This window comes from Ictalurus furcatus, chromosome 1 (assembly GCF_023375685.1).
Source record: "Ictalurus furcatus strain D&B chromosome 1, Billie_1.0, whole genome shotgun sequence".
In the NCBI taxonomy this organism is placed as follows: domain Eukaryota; kingdom Metazoa; phylum Chordata; class Actinopteri; order Siluriformes; family Ictaluridae; genus Ictalurus; species Ictalurus furcatus.
Window position 1 is genome coordinate 4,084,237 of NC_071255.1, and position 17,860 is coordinate 4,102,096.

Sequence of the window (17,860 nt, forward strand, 5' to 3'; positions counted from 1 at the left end):
ATACATACATACATACACACACACACACACACACACCTCACATTTTAGCTAATACATTTGAAAAATTTACAAACAAAATTCCCTGACTTCATTCCCAAAATGATAAAATTCCCTGACTTTCCATAACTGGAACAGACTTTAAGTTTCCATGACATTCCAGAAATTCCATGACTCGTGGGAACCCTGTCTCTAGGTGAAATTCAAGTTTATGTTCTACATCCAATGGTCACAGACAATGACTGCAATACATGCATTAAATAAGGAATGAAACATTTGGGCACATACTGCTATAGGAAAAAAAGAAAAAAAAATAATCAAATCAACAACACAATGAAGAATTACTGTTAAGTTGATTACTTTCTGCTAACAGCACATCCTCTAGTGCTTTATTCTGCTTACACCACATGTATTAGTGAATGATACATTTTTGCCTTGGTAGTTAGTACTAGATTATGTGGAGCGTCTTTATGTACGCTGTTACTATAGAAACAAAAAAAAAAAAAAAAAAGAGTGCAGTGGTGGCTCAATGGTTAAGGCTATCTGCTCCAGGGCCGCTGTATCATGGCTGACCCTGCACTCTGACCCCAGCTTCCTAACAAGCTGGGATATGCGAAAAAATAAAACAACAACAAATTTTACTGTGCTGTAATGTATATGTGACAAATAAAGGCTTCTTCTTCTTCTAGAAACCTCTGTTTTGCAGCCGCACCACTGTCCGGGTCTTCTGACCAATCGGATTCGAGTTGGCGCTGTGGTATAAGGAGTGTTTAGGAGTACAGAGGATAGCATACCTTTGACGTTCCTTTCGCCGAGTAGTACAATCCTGAGCGTCTCAAAAACACGTACAGCTTTTTCCACGACTTCCTGCCCGTCTCTTTCACGTACAAGTAACCCTGGATTTCTGGACAACTGCTGGAGTTTAAGAAGTTCTGAAGAAAGAAAAAAAAAAAAGGAGCCGAGAATGCGAGACGTTCAAGAAGTACCATTTTAGCATGAGGTAAAAATGTGATGTTAGGATAAAACACGGTAAGGAAGATGCAACTGGACATCCTTGCATACTTGCAACAGCTGAGATGGAGGAATGGTCCCGTTGCTATCTTGACACCAGGCCACCATCTGCTCTGGAAAGAAGTTCTGTTGACAAGGAGAGACATTCATCAGACAAAAGTTGTTCCAATAATCGTACCAATTGAACAACAAAAGTTGTTCCAATAATTGAAACTGTTCTAGAGGGATGAGTACCATTCTTCCAAATCATATTTCCTCAGCTGGTGGTGTGATCTAACAATGCAGCACCGAAATCTCCCATTGGTGTACAATTAGGTTTAGATCTGGGCCATAGCACATCATGCCCTGTTGATGTGGTAGGGTCATCCTGGAAGGGACCAATCCCATCAAGACGGAAACATCCGTTTAGAGGAGTATAAGCTCTATAACATATTTACTCATGAAGACCTTTTGATGTGGTGAGTTGTAAGTGTAAGGTTCCAAACTTATAGTATATTGTAGTGATTTATTCATTATCCTTTTACCTTTCCTGCTGGGGGTTGTCTTGGCAAGGCTTAGAAAGTCAGTCCAGACTTGAGCCATAGATTCCAGTTCTTCTTGGGGGGAATCCCCAGACATTCCCAAACCAACTGCGAGACATAATCTCCCTTCAGTGTGACCTGGGGCTGCCCCGACGTCTCAGTCTAGTGGAACGGAGTACCTGATACAGCTCTAACCGAAGCAGACTAGGGGTCATCCTTGGAAGGTGCCTTAGACACCTCTGGTCCATTCTGAGGCGCTGATGCTCTATTCCAAGGCTGAGATGTTGATCTCGTTTTTAATTTTTTTTTTAAAAAGAGGAACAGGGAGTGTATTCCAATTCTATTCCAGAAACGAGAGTTTAAACTGTGTACCAAGAGAGCCATGTCTGAACTTCAGTGATATGATCTCTTGTTTGAATTAGACGCGTATGACCTGCAGTAGATGTATTTTGGTACAGACTTTTTGATAATAAGTGGCAGTTCCTTTTGATTGCACCGTTTTGAAAGTCCGGGCCCATAATCTAAGTTTAAGTTGAATAAAAAAAACAAAAAAAATGTTGATGCGTCCCAGTTTAAACGGAACAAACTGTTCAACAGGTTGCAACATGGAGCTTAAAGAGAAACTCCAACCTTCAAGTTTAAACAAGACGCTTTTCTTTGCAGGCATGCATCAAGATCAGATAACGTCTGTTCTGAGCATAATCAGATTTGCCAGGAGATTCAAATCTCCAGTTCTTCTTAAACTCAGGCATGCTTTATTGATGTGCCCTGATATGATATGCAGTAGAGTTCTGTCTGAATTCAGATCCAAACGCCGTGTCCACGTCAGACTAAACGTATTAACATTGCTGAACAAAATCACCAAGTGCTATTAACAGCTGTGGGTCAAAATGGATTTATTCTATTAAGTTACCGGTACAATCAAAGAGTTTGATGATAATCGCTTCAGTTAAAATAGTTGATTCAGTTTTAATAGTCGAACGAAGATGAAAGCAAGAAACTAACAATCACCCCAGAAGCATCTTCATGTCGTTGAGCGTTTAAAAGAAATTCACGTGACGGATTCGATTAATCGACACAGATCTTTAGTTGAGACCAATTATGAACTAGAACGATAAAGCTGAGGTCGAAGAACTGCCTGAGCCAGAATTCATACACTATGCTGACACTTCTGAGATTTTATTTATTTATTTATTTATTTTTCACCTTGTCCTGTGTTTCCAGGGGGAAATAGAGGTAGATTTCAGATTTGACTAAAACAAAATAACCGTACTATTTAGGCCACAAAAGAGACAGGTCTGAAAACAGATACCGACGTTCTGAACACAAAACAGATAAATATACGTATGACGTCACTGCGTTACACCCCGGGCGCACATGGAAATTCCCCCCCAAAAAACCCCGTAATTCCAAATGACAGCACCAAGACCCGACTTACCAGAGGATTTTTGAAGAATTCATATTTGGCGTAGTTCTTCCTGAAGACAAACTTGCTCTCGCTAGTCATGGACGCCTGCACTTGGACTACAAGTTCGTGGTCCTCTAAGCATCTCTCTGTGGGCAGAAGCAGACAGTCAGACAAGGGCCAAGCTGTTCGTTCTCTACAAAGCCACGCGTTTCCATAATTACTCGCCCCTTCATGGAGCTCGCACCCCGCGTGTAACGACAAGTGCATATTTGCGAGCGGACGGCCCTCGAGCGTACTCCTATTTGCATTCGGGATGATATCATCGTCTGCTCGCCTTCCCCTTTGGTCCGAGTGAAAAAATAAGCAAAGGAAGCGGCTCTCGCATAATGAAAAGCGAGTTTGTCTGGAAGTCAGGAACCACCCCCGTGTCCCACTCGCTCTCCGCAGTGGAGTTCTCTAGTCTATATTTTAAGCCATAACGCTTACGGACGGCCTGGGTGAAAAACGAGCCCGTTTCAATCTGTACTTAGGGCTTAAATGCGATGTTTTATTGTAATATTTATACCACGGCATTTTGACACTGGGAATTGTGTGTGTGTGGGGGGGGGGGGACGTTTTCAGTCAGAAAAGACTTAAAATAGACGCAAGTCCTATTTAAATGGGGTTCGTTTTACATGCGGAGGTGGAATTAATTCCAGAATATCTCTGGGATTTTAGTCCAGGAATGTGCGTGCACGTGTATAGAAAGATTGCACCATATTTTACCTTGGAGATGTTAGTAAAGACTGTGTTATATCCTGTGGGAAAAGACGTTTCTTATACACGGAACACAGACGGACGGAACCACTCGAGAACGCACTGGAGAAAACTCCACGAGGCGCTCGATCTTTCCGAATGTTTCCTGCCCAAATCAAAACGAAACCAAGTAAGTCACCGAGTTCCAAGCACAGGTATAGCTCACGTACATGCTATGGCCATGTGACTTACTACTATACTGATCGAGCGCAACTTGCGTTTGGAATACGTTTGCATTAAAAATCACTTGAACCGAGTACGTCTTCTAAGATACTCAGGAAATCGTTTGCCATCTGAATAGTACTTCAATATCTTTAATCTCTTATTCACTCTCCCACCTGCCGTCACAATATCCTCCAAGTACTGCAGGGGATTTTTTTTTTGGGGGGGGGTTGGGGGGGGGTTGGGGGCTCCGTAACTATTGTTTATAAATTAAACTCGCCGATTGTGTTGCTGTAAAATCTAGAGATGGTCTTGATCAACAGGACACCCGTTCCCTTAAAGCGGAGCGCTAGGCACTGCAGAGGGATGATGTCATGCATTCAGCACGCGTTCGGCACGGCACGGTGAATACATAACAAATGCTTGATGCCGGTTGTGCTCGGAATATAAAACCGGGGGAATCTTGCAGGACGAAACAAAAGAGCGAGGACGCGTCGAGAACGCGTTTAATAAAGATTTTGAAAGTAAATAATTAGCATGGCTACAAGGCGCCGCTCACAAGAGACAATGAAAGGAAAGGCTTATCTAATATCATCGCTGGGGTCCAAGTTCAGTCTTAGCTAGCGGATTACAGCCTTTTTATGATCATTATAAGCACAAAAAAGGTCATCTGGCAACTGAAAGGGGGATTTCACGTCTGAGATGTTAAAAGTATTGCTTAAGAGATAATGAGATGTAAAGATTCGGATAATGCAAAAAATAAAATAAATAAATAACACAGTCATAAGAAAACTGAAAGTAACTACTAGGACCTGAAAGAAAGAGACAGAGAGAGAGAGACAGAGAGAGAGAGATTGAGAGAGAGCGAGACAGAGAGAGTTCCACCCACCTCCCAGACAGAGAGATTGAACCACTATTCACCGACACCAGTACAGAGAGCTTCACTATGGCCTGACGTGTGACATCACCTCATCATTCCTTACCACCGACGCTTACTCATGCACTTGAGCCCCATTCATCAAAGTAGACACCTGCACATGTTGCACAGCTGTGCTGTCTGGAAGACGACCAGCGTTTTATGCTGTGTGGGTGTTTTTTTTTTTTTTTTTTTTAAAAAGCAGAGTGCCTGAAACCATCTCTGCATCCTGATTTGTCCATGTGACGCCATTAATCAAACACAAGCAGCAGCCATATGTGAAAACATAAAGTCATGGAAAGTTTTCCATCGTGAAGCTCCCCAAGCCTCTGAGAAGTTCACTGGTTTTGGCATAAAGGATCCGTCTATGTCTCTTCCCCGGCTTCTTTTCCTTCCATCTGCTTTCATGCAAATTTTGCAGATGCGCATGATAAGGCTTGCATCGAGAGCCCAGAGCGTTAGGTTTTTATGGCGTATTAATAATGTAAAGATGTAAAGGAAACACTCTTTTCCATATAACCGTTACGTTTCGGTTCACTCGTGACCGTGCGATCCGGTCGCTCCTCTTATGACTCGCATAAAAGCAGCAGTCAGACTAACGCGAAAAGAAAAGGCGGCGTTTGGTGATAAAAGCCGGTCCATTTGAATGCAAGGAATGCAAAACAAAAACAAACAAACCCCTTTCGCTTCACGAACGTTAAGTTCATCTACGTGAACGCTTGAAGCGTGAGCCAATAAATAAAAGAAAATGGCCTACGGGTTCTGTTTTTGCAAACAAAAACAACAGAAAATATCACATACCAAACAAAAACAAACAAACAAACAAACAAACAAACAAACAAGGAACACAAACCAACCAAACAAAAAAACCCCAATAAAACAAAACGGAAAAACAAACCAATAAAAAAAACAAAACGTAATGAAAAAAACAACACAAAAGCAAACAAAACTGCTGTGATGTCAAATGCAAAGTGTCCACAGTCCACATTTCTTTTTTTTTTTTTTGGTCAGTTTTAGTACACTGTTCATGTATTAGTAATGTGCTATACAGTACTGCTTGGATGAAAAGTATATTACGCAGCTCAGGGGTGACCATCATTTTGTGCTACACCCGTGGGGGAGGAAAATAAATAAATAAATAAATGGCGATCCTGCATGGAAAGGTATAACGATTTGTGTTCTGTTTATTTTTGCAAACGTCTTTCTCTCTCGTCCTTACCGAGCCCCAGGGCCGGGTGATGCTCCACCAGCGCCCAGCTGTTGTCGTCCACGCAGTGGCTTTTGTACACGAGCAGCTGGCACAGGTCTCGCGCCGTCATGTCGGACGGGATCTCCACCACTTTGCCCATGCCGTCCTCGCTGAAGATTTTAACAATCTGCAACGAAAAGAAGTCCATCGCTTAAGTCGGTGCGGAACAGAAGCCCGAGAAATACAAAGCAATTTTACACCGTAAAAGAATCTCGTTGGGTCTGTGGATGGAGCAGATTCGGAACTGCGTCACAGGTTGATTTCGCGTTCACACAGAAAACAGATGCATGAACGCGGGAATGACTGAAAAAGAATTAAGACACAAGTCAATGTGTTGTTGCTTTTTGTCTGGCAGAGCGTCTGGCACATTTACGATCCCTAACCTTACGCAAGTAAACTTTTTATTTTATTTTTTTTTTATAAAAAGGGGGGAATAAAATAAAATACAAATTTAGACTCAGATCTTAACCCAATACCTATTCACAAATTACTTGTTTTTTTTTTTTTTTGCACCCATTCACAAAGTACAAGCTTTCCTCGAACCCACACACCCCTTTTCCTACCGCACATCTCCCACATTCACGATCCTGTCTCGTGAACCTCTCAAAGCCTTCCAACGTCTTAGATCTGATCTGCTTTGCCTGACAGTTTACAAATATCCAACGTCATGGCTACCACAAGCTTCCCGTGGGGGGGTTAAAAAAAAAAAAAAAGTTCCAGATTCCCCTGTCTCTGGATCCCTGAAAGAGGAGAACCGCTTTTCCTTTTTCCTCCCCATGCGTCCTCTGACGTATGGTTCTGGGCCGAGTGAGAAACCTTACCTCCCCAGGCCTCAGCAAGCACCAGTCGGGATCGCAAGATGGCATTTTCGCCTCCTCCGAAAGCCGAAGCTGTTCTCCGCCGCTCTCCACAACTCCGCAAAAAATATATATAGGAGAAATCCGGGGGGAAAAAACCAAAAAAAAAACACAGTTCCAGGACAGATGCTTGGCTGTCAGTGGCTCACTGGATCATACCTGTCATTTAATCTCTCTGTCTCCTTCTTTCACTCTCTTATTCTCCCTCTCTCTCTCTCTCTATGTCGCTTTTGGTTCGGGACAGAGGAAGCGGATGGCAACTGTTCCGAGCTTGGCCGACAACTTCGCTCTGTTCCCCTCACAAAGGGTTACAAGGCACAGCCTTTTAGGTAGCGAATCAAACCACACTTCCCTAACCAATCGTAGGCCTTGCTCAGGCTGATGTAATCATTCCCACACACTCGGGCGCGCGCACACACACACACACCCTTCTCACATGCATGCACAGCCCACAGACACAGACACACAGTCATGCGCATGCATAGCCAACTTTTCTTTCCCTGCCTGCTCCATAGCCACCTTATAATATATATATATATATATATATATATATATATATATATATATATATATATATATATATATATATATATATATATATATATATATAGAGAGAGAGAGAGAGAGAGAGAGAGAGAGAGAGAGAGAGAGAGAGAGAGAGAGGCAAACATATTTAACATTTTGAAAGGGCGAGAAAAGTCACCCTTCTGAACTTTCATTCTGAGAGAAGACTTCATTGTTTTGCTTTTTTTCCCCCTGAACTCCGAAGTTTGAAACGTCTTTCGCGACTGCGGCTCATTAGTGCAATGAAACCGACCTGGCTCTGCCTTTGCTGCAGTCTACCTTCACTGAAAAAGAACAAAACCTGGGAACTCCTACACACACAAACTCACTCTCTCTGTCTCCCTCTCTCTGTCTCTCTTTCTCCTCTAGAATTAGAAGTTTGTGTTCGACACGCAGTGACTTTATTCTGCTCGTCGCTCCGACTTCCAAAATTACCTTTAAACAACTGCTCGAAAACTGTGGCATTGGGTGAAAAAAAGGGGGGGGGGGAAAAGGGTAGGATGACTCAGGCTCTTTCAGTGCCTCGGGGGGGATTTAGTCATGGGGGTGGGAGAGAGAGAGAGAGAGAGAGAGAGAGAGAGAGAGAGAGAGAGGAAGCAGAAGAAAGAGTTTTTAGAGTAGTCACATAAAAGGCATGTTAACTCTCCAGAGCTCCAGCTGGACGGGACAGCCCCTCCCCTCTTCCTCCTATCACTCAGTCACTCAGACAGAAATGTGTGTGTGTGTCTGTGAGAGAAAGAGAGCGAGAGCAAGAGAGAGAGAGAGAGAGAGAGAGAGCGAGCGCACAGACCGGGGAATTCCTCCTCCCTCATGTCGCTCATTTGCAGCCGCTGATTTCCCATCATGGATGAATAGTTCAAGGATAGCACTGGAGGAACATTTTCTTCATTTATTCGGTCGCGTCTGCAGCACGTCTACGAGCGTGCAGATGACAGAGACATCAGCACAAATTCGTTTGCGTTACGACGACTCGCACGTCGTTTTACGTCGTTTAATACTGGGTCAAAAGTCAAACAAAAGCCACTAAGAGTATCGGAATACGATTCGTTGAGAGGACTTAAGGTCAGGAGCGAAAGACTTGAAACTGCCTTGCTTGTAAGAGTATAATGGATTTTAAAGGCGGAAGGTTTTTCAAAAGAGCTTGGCCGGAGTAGCATGTGAGGTATAAGCCCAGTATTGGCGCAATATTTATGAATAAATTGTTCCGATACCAACAAACGATTCTCCTTAAAAAAAATAATAAAAAAATCAAAAGAGCGAGCGAGATTGGTCGATCTGAGTTTCAGTGGGCGTGGTCGTTAAACATGAACTGTTTACCAGCACAGAGACGTAAATGGTCCGCACTTATATAGCACTTTTTTTAACCTTAGTGGTTCTACAAAGCGCTGGTTCTCATTCACCCACACACACACGGTGACACCAAGGACACTTTGGTATGTGGAGTCACATGGGCCGGGAATCGAACCGCCGACCCTACGATTAGTGGACAACCCGCTCTACCACCTGAGCCACAGCCGCTCAGAGAAGCTGATGCGAGTGCGAGTTGCTCAACAGTCATGGCACCTCGCTCTTCCCTTAATGACGAGGTCGGCCATCCGCACTCTTTCTATTCAAGATATAACAACGTTAAAGAGTTCAATCAAATTGCTTGACACTAAGTAGGTATCAATATCGACAAGTACCAAAAAAAAAAAAAAAACACAACATGTGCTTGGTACTTGAAAATGGTATGGTGGACTTATTTTCGAGATGAGCTGAAAACATGCTGGAGGAGAACGCATTAGGAGTCCAACCCGGCACGGAGAGCTCATAAGCATACACGTGGATCTTAAGGGTGGACCTCGTCAAACGAGTCCAAAGGTAGTCTTTTACGTGCCCCCTTGTTGAGTGAAGCGGCAGATATTTAGTGAAGAAACAAAGCCTTTCATTACACAGCAGTCCGGCTCCACGCTGACCACAGACGCCTACAGCAGGCCAGGGGCCTCGAGCTCGGCCTGGCCCGGCGACGGCCTCCACCTCGGGTTCGGTTAAGCAAGACAATTACAGCACGCTGGCAAACGCAACATGCATTACATGACGAACAAAGCTGTAGGAAGAGCAGACTGCATTCGTTTGTTTCCAAGGAAGACAGTCAGCCAAATGACGGGCGGAGCGCTACACAAGTTGTGATAGAGCACATAACCCCCCCAACCACCCCCGCCCAAAAAAAAAAAACACACCCCCTCTTTCATCAACTTCCATTTTTTATGTTAATTTACTTACTTTCTTACTGTCTTTCTTATTTTCTTAACTCATCATCATAGCTTCCTTACTTGCCTACTTAGTTTCTGACTTTGTCTTTCTGTCTTATTTAATTACTGTCTTATTTACCTACCTACTTAAACTGTCCGTGCAGAATTTCCCAGAGTTCTTTTTTTGCGATCGCTGCGGCCAAAAACGCTCGATTTTGCTGCGCTTTTTTCAGAATTTGTGACGATTTTTCCGTGAATTTTTGGCGGAAAACGTCTCGCGTTGGAGAAATTGCAAATCGCACAAAATTGTATAGCTGTATTCATGTTCAAAACATGCGAATCGAAGACTCTTTATGATGTCACATGACGCGTCTTGGCTCGAATCTGCGGTAATTTAGAAATTTTTATTTTTTTAAAAATCGCAAGCTCCTCCGAATATTGCGGTGTTTCCTTGATTTGTCGTTCGTTTCTTGCGATCTCGCAAAATCTTGGAGGGACGCTGCCTAGTTTCTTTCTTTCTTTCTGCTGAGATCAAACTATAAGCTGCCAAAGAGTGGCCCTTGTACCATGGAACAAGACACTTAACATTTAACTGTGAAAGTTAAATTCTGCCTTGTGTCTCAACAGCTTTTCAAATGAGTAAATGCTCTTTTCATTTCTTTTTTGCAAATAACTGAGGTGTTACGATGTTCCATATTCAGCAATATGCGCAGGCCAAGAAAAGTAGGTATTCTGGAAAATCTATTTTAAAAGTTACAACCGTACAATTACGTATAGCAGTTCCAATCATGTATAACATTCCTACGTCATACCGAAAAAGTATTCGGGCTGGAAGGTCATAAATCTAAAATCGGCAGCGGAAAACCATCTGTAAACGCTGCCATGCAAAATGAAGCGTGCTAACCTTCCATTCAGAGCTGTAGGGGAACAAATAGGGTGTTCAATTTTGAGAACAGACTGACAGCCAACCTCCACCCCACCCCCGCCCCGCTACCCTCCAGAAAGAAAAAAAGAAAATACTCAGAAGAAAAAGCTCTTCCTGTTTCAGCATTTGCGCATGCCTTTAGGCTGAGTCAGCAGGATATTCATCTCTACTTTTTCCACTGAATCCTTTCAGACGACTTATTCCAGCCCTTCCTGTCTCATCTGGGGCTGTTTTTGTGTTTCCTTCGAACGCAGGCAAGGTTTCGATTTCAGTTAAGGAATTCACGTTGCCTTATTTGAACTTTTTCACTCTTTTTCCTAAAACTGAAAGATTTGGCTTTGTCTCGGTCTGTGTATACCTGGACTGGAGCCATGGGTGCGTGGGCGTGTGAAAAAGATACTTCCGAATACTTCTTTGGTAAATTACATCAGTCAGGCACATGTCCAAAGAACAGGAAAACTCCCCCGCTCCTCCCCCCACCACCACCACTTTTACCGGTGATGTCATCCAATCAAAGCAATGCCTCAAGAAGTTTTATCGCATAGGATCATAATGAGTAGTTCAAGTCATTCAAACGCAAAAAAGTCACCATGGCCGACCGCCAAATGTCACCAGTAACGAAAGTAAAAGACCAAAATGGTGCCAAATGGCTACAAGATACAAGTCGTAAGATTGAGACCTTTGCAGAGTGGTGTTACGAGTAATTGGATTGAATTTATTTATTTAGCTACTGAAGAACAACCTTCCATCTTCAGACTCAAAAACTTTCATGTAAATAAGAGTTGTCTTCTGTCCTTTGAAAGAGAAACACTTTTATCTAAAGGAAACGATAACGGTGAGAAGAACCCAGTGTGCTGCTTCATCACAGCAGAAACAATGATGATGAGTCTTTACTGATCACATATACATATGCAGAGTGAAATTCTTTTCTTCACGTACCCCAGCATGTCAGGAAGATGGGGTCAGAGTACAGGGTACATATACAGGGTAGATACAGCACCCCTGGAGCAGAGAGGGTTAAGGGTCTTGCTCAAGGGCCCAACAGTGGCAGCTTGGCAGTGCTGGGGCTTGAACCCAGACTTCCCGACCTTCCGATCAGTAACCCAGAGCCTTAACCGCCAAGCCACCACTGCCCCAAAGGGTAACATCATCCAACAGCCACAACTGACAGCATTTAGACAGTAAAAGGTAAAGAAAACTTAGATTTCTCAAGAAGGGGAACACTGAGCCATAGAAACATACCTAAGCATATCTACAAAGTGGAATTCTGTAGTTCTTGACAACCTTCATCAGCAAAACACGTCATGACAGGACTGCCTCGATACAGTCCAACACATTAATGATACTGTTAAACTAGTCCTTCTATCAAAATTGCATCTGTAACGACTCCTTTGCATCATGTTACTAGTGTGTAGCTGTTTCGGACTTAGTCATCGACATAAAACCCACTGCAGGAACAATCAGAGACCTGCAGAAAGACATACCCCCGTCCCTATCCTGCTCTGATGTACTTCCGAGCTAGCCCTTTTAGTAGCAATGCCTGTCTGACTAACCATGCTGACTCATGAGTTGAGAATCAACCGCTACTTGTAGTCTAATTTTCTCCTCAAATTGGACTTGAAATGCCAGGCTAACCCACAATGTTGCATATAACCGCCCTAAACAAACTGTCTAACTTATTGTCTATTAGAGAACAATACGTTACGCTGATGCATCAGTTAGAATACCGCTTAAAACGTCTTTCCCTCTTTACCAGAAACCTTGCATCGAGTCATGTATTATTTTGCTTGTGAAAATGGCTGGAGAAAAGGACCTAATGGATACTATGGATATAGCTAACATTATTCGCTACAGCTAATTAGCTGGTGTAAAAGGTATCCCAGAACCTTTCCTGAAGACTGTAAGGAAGTAAGGTACAAGTAGGTACAAGCAACTGTTGATTTTTCCAACCATATATTTGGAACGACTATTACAACACTGATAGTAATAAAAACAGTGCGAAAGTGTTGCTTTGACTGTACGGCACCGAGGTTGATCATGGACAGACAGCACAGGGGCAAACATATGATTAAAAGTGCTCTAAAATAGTTTGCGACAGTCCCTGGTGGGCTGAAAAGTGATGAATCTGCATCATGAGGCTGCTCATAGGACTCCGACTACTGAACTTTGAGGTTTTCTAGTTCCACAGCAATAACACATTGTCATCAGCATTCTCACCACACAAAAGACAGTAACAACAATAACACTGGGCTATAACAAACACATGGCATTCCATCTCATACCAAAGACGGTATATTGACAGAAAAATGGGGATAGCAGTGTCGGTACTGATATATGTAGAGGTGCCGGCATTGTTAATGAGGAAATCCTAACAGGGAAAGAGGAAAAAAACAACAACAGGTTTTTAGCACTAAAACCATAGCATGTGTCAGTGGAAACTTGGTTTCAATTGCTCACAAGACTGAGGATTGTGTGTTCAAAGTTCACCTAGATAAAGTCAGGGCTTTACTTTGAAAGTAACCACTCCCACCCAGTAAGACGTGCAGTGTCTTTCGCTTCCTGCATCCTTTGCCCTTCAGTGCATTGGGTTTTCTACCAAGTGAAATCTATTTGCATTTGGTCTAACCGCTGCTTTAGCTGAAATGTAGAACTTGGCACCTCTGTACTCACAGTGTGGCTATTGTTACTGGAACATTACCACCACATCTACCAGAACAGCCCTAGGACATCCCAAACATGGACAGCCGTTAAACTCCATTGACAAAATTTATACACATACGCACACATCAGCCAGAACATCAAACCACCGGCCTAATAATGTGCAAGTACACCTTGTGCCCCCAAAACAGCTCTGACCCATCGAGGCATGGACTACACAAGACCTCTGAAGGTATGCTGCGGTCCTGTAAGTTGCGAGGTGGGGCCTGCATGGATCAGACTTGATTTGTCCAGCACATCCCACAGATGTGGGCAATTTGTAGGTCAATTCAACACCTTAAACTCTCTGTCATGTTCCTCAGACCGTTCCTGTACAATTTTTGCAGCAATGACAGGGTGCATTATCCTGCTCAAGGCAGCCACTGACGTAAGGGAATACCGTTACCATGAAGTACTTGGTCTGCAACAATGTTTAGGTAGGTGATAAGAGTCAAAGTAACATCCAAGTGAATGCCAGGACCCAATGTTTCCCAACAGAACATTGCCCAGAGCATCACACTGCCTCTGCAGGCTTGCCTTCCTCCCACAGTGCAACCTGGTGCCATCTCTTCCCCAGGTAAGCGACACACAAGCAGTCGACTGTAGATATGGTGTGAAAGAAAACGTGATTCGTCAGATCAGGCCAAAATCTTCCATTGCTTCATGGTCCAGTTCTGATGCTCACGTGCCCATTGTAGGTGCTTTCGGCAGTGGACAGGGGTCAGCATGGGCACTTCTGTGGGATTGGACCAGACGAATTAGCCTTCGCTCCCCACGTGCATCAATGAGCCTTGGGAGCACATGACCGTGTCGCTGGTTCACTGGTCATCTTTCCTTGGCCCACTTTTGGTACGTACTAACCACTGCATACCGGCAACTCTGGGGAGACGCTCTGACCCAGTCATCTAGCCATCACAATTTGGCCCTTGTCACAGTCCCTCTAATCCTAATGCTTGCCCATTTTTCCTGCTTCCAACACATCAACTTCGAGAACTGACTGTTCACTTGCTGCCTCATAAATATATCCCACCCCTCGATAATAATAATCATGCTATTTGCTTCACTTTTTTCAGTCATGGCGGATTGGGGTATTAAAGGGATAAATGAATGAATGATATATATATATAAAAAAAAAATCATATTATATATATATATATATATATATATATATATATAAATGGATATATCAATCACACGGGACAGCAGTCACGTCCAGCCGCACTCCTCATCACCCGTCTGCCACACACGTAGACCCCGACAATATGCTTCTGAATGGCCGACCTCTTTAGCTCTTGGCTTCCAACTGAGATAAAGACGAGGGCGAGCCAAATGCCTCCTCAATAGCAGCGGGCATTTTGATGGTGTCCTCAAAATGGAGGGGAAGCCGTTCAGCCCAACAGCGGATCATTGTCCTTTGGGGACGGCCACCGGACGCCTGCAGAGAATGACATCATACTCTTTAATCAAACAAATTAATTCAGGAAAAGTGCCACTGACTGTCCACTGTTTCACGGATGCTGCCCACGTCTCACGGCCACCCAGTTACCACTTGGCAACCGATGCAATAGAAGTGATGTACTGACAGAGCATAAAAGACATATAAAAGATGAAACCATCTATATAAAAAGATGGCGAAGGAATACTTATTATTAAACATGAAAGTCTGGGGTACATCAGCTAGAACGCAAGTCTAATGTTGAGAAACTGACGGCAACACTTAAGCTGACAAACAGGTTCGCAGATTTGTTTAACTAATGATACCGTAGAGTCCAACAGGGTGCATAATGACAGCTCACGCTTAAATGTAGTCTGTGTTCTCATAAAGATGATGACATGGAATTAAACCGGTGCCTATTTTCAAACGCACTGGTTTATCTTGCCTGGCAAGTGACTTTGTCATAAAGCGCTGAAGGAATAACGCAGTTATCCACCACCTATGTGAAAGGTGAAAGAGGATTAGTTGTGAAAGGGCCCAAATAACGTCAAAGACACAAATCCGAACCTCTTAAACGTGTTCTAGAAGATCAGCAAGCTTAATCTGAAACACAAAACTAAAGTGACTTCCGGAGATATCCGGGGATGAGTGTGCAGCGCTCAAACCGGGCCAGAATGAGGGTAGAGAAGAAAAGGTTCTCGCATTTATGACAATTCTGCTTAAAAATGCTTGGTAGAGTACAGTACATTCTGTCTCGATGAAGCCTTTATAATGAGGCTTCCCTGGATGGCCGCCAAATCCGGGCAGTGTTTAACAGTCTTCTTTTTAATTTCTCTCTCTTTCTCGGTCATGGAACACAACATTGGCGCTCTCTGAAAGTAAGCTGCATTGGCTTTCTCCATGGATTTGCTGATCGAACAGGTGGGTAAAAAGCACAGATAAAAGAGCGTTCCTTCCAGTTATCTTTCCTTCTCTCCATTTCCGGCTTTCTTCCATGCCCTGGCTCCAGTTGGGAGCCTGAGCACCCTGCAAGTCTGCGTGACCTATGAGAGTTCAGCTCTATCGTGGAAAATGATTAACCACCTCTTCAGCAACAAGTTAAACAGTGTGTGGCGTTTTATTATGGCCTCCTGGCAAAAAGCTTGGAGCGGTTTTCTGAGCGTTTAATATGAAAAGTATGTGTGCTACACTGGCACGCACATAGAGACACACTACAAATATTGGTACACAATGGTACACACTATAGTTAAATACATACACAGGCTGCCTTATTAGATGGTGACTAATCCACGAATAGAATATCCTTGCAAATTTTGTAAAGCCATGAACCCAGGGGCACCAGATCTCTAGAGCTAGTCTTAAAGATCCGTAAGCCTCTGGCTTTTAGAGAGAGGTCATAGGTGATGCGGTTGCTCTGGGTCACTAGACTTATATTAGTAGAGTATTAGCAGGTGGGGTTTTTCCCCCCTTTAAGATGACAGCACCTCTGTGAAATCTGCTCTTTGTCACATCACCTTATGCAACAGTGGGTAATCCGGGCAGGTTGAAGCATGCGTAGGTGCTCTAGGGATAAAATGGTTATTTGATGGTTTGGGATGCGCCAGACTGTTCTGGAAACAGCTGCATTAGGGCCTGGCGTTAGCCAAAACCAGGTGAAACAAATCCATATTTGCAGACACGTGTGGTCCACTTGGGTGTATCGTACTTTATGTAGGCCCATGAACAAAAAAAGGGCTTAAAGTGAGATAGTCTTGCCAGTCTGGTCTGAGCTGATGGATTACTGAGTCTTGAAGAGGCTTACAATTGAGACAAGGCACAAATGAGCAGTTGAGGGTTAAGGGTCTTGCTCAAGGACCCAAGGTTCAAACTTGATTTGAACTCACAAGCTTCTGATCAGTAACCCAGTGCATTTACTGGGCCACCAAAAGCTCAAGTAACCCACTGGTACTAGGTTCAACAGGCTAAAATCTACCAAGTCGTCTTGGTGGCCGGGGGGGGGGGGGGGGGGCGCTAGAGCACATGAGAGGACAGAAGCAGCACGTATGATAAAACGTCAGCAAAAATGATCGAGGTCATGCCCATATATCGTTCTATATGTCGATAACGTAATTATCGTGACAGGCCTAGTGTGTAAACTTTTCTTTTTTTTTTTTTTTTTTCTCAACGGGTTACACTGAAAGCGAGGATTCAAATGACCTCTACCGTACACTCCACAATTTATCGTGCTTTCGAGCACACGTAAAGCCATGTATGAGGAAGGATGATATAAGTGCTAACAACTTGTCTAACTTGCCTCTGCACTGTCTTCTCACCGTTTAATGGCCATCAATTTCCATGCCTTGCACCTGATTATTATTAAGCTGCTCAAGGGCTCCTAGCGATTTACTGCCAAAATTGCGATGTAGACTCACAACTCAAAAGTCTAAGAAAACAGCAGGCCTTGAGTTTTTTCTCCTCGATTCTAGGAGTAGATCAGCTTGAACAGCCCCGGCCAGTGTGAAGCCGCTCTATTTTCAGACACTTACCTCACCCTGGAGTAAATAAGCAGCTCCCGCCGTAAAGGCAGGCAAGATGCCATTACAGATATTGCTCATCCCTTTATTCCTGCTCCGCTCCTTTGCAGCCGGTGCCAGAGTCTGAGGTCAGTGAACGCTTTAAATGGATTAAAAACCCCACGCACAGAGACGTTCGCAGCAAGTTGCGTGTCCCCGATGTGGAGGTGCAGGAAAAGTACTAGAATAGGTAGGAGAGCAAGGAGGCATGACGAGGAGTTCTCTCGTCATGTAGTGAATGTTAAAGTTGTTAAAGTGAAAGTTAAGACCGAGCTCAGGATTAACCCGGAGGACAGTGATGAGCAATTTAAGAGTACCCAAAAAAGTAGATAACACACATATTTACACCATTTTATTACACTGAATGAATGTTTTATTGCTACATAAAAAAAAAAAAAAGTCTCGCAAAAACAGATGAAGGTATTTATATTATCCCCTCAAATAACATTTAAAACGCTGTCCCAATTAAAACGACAATTTCTGTAATTTGTATTTATATTTAACAAGGCACAAGTTGCAATCTGACAACACCGGGTTTAG

General features: G+C 43.5%; 1 protein-coding gene across 3 annotated transcripts in view; it reads right to left on the reverse strand.

The window, feature by feature from the left end:
* grb10b (growth factor receptor-bound protein 10b) overlaps positions 1-17,860 on the reverse strand; it is a 76,303-nt gene that overhangs the window by 10,257 nt on the left and 48,186 nt on the right. For all 3 annotated transcript variants that reach the window (XM_053620792.1, XM_053620776.1, XM_053620784.1), the window contains 4 exons: positions 6,030-6,186; positions 2,968-3,083; positions 1,060-1,134; positions 792-929 (listed from right to left, as the gene is read on the reverse strand). In XM_053620792.1, coding sequence (XP_053476767.1) covers positions 792-929; positions 1,060-1,134; positions 2,968-3,083; positions 6,030-6,186 — 486 coding nt within the window. The remainder of the gene's footprint in view (positions 1-791; positions 930-1,059; positions 1,135-2,967; positions 3,084-6,029; positions 6,187-17,860) is intronic.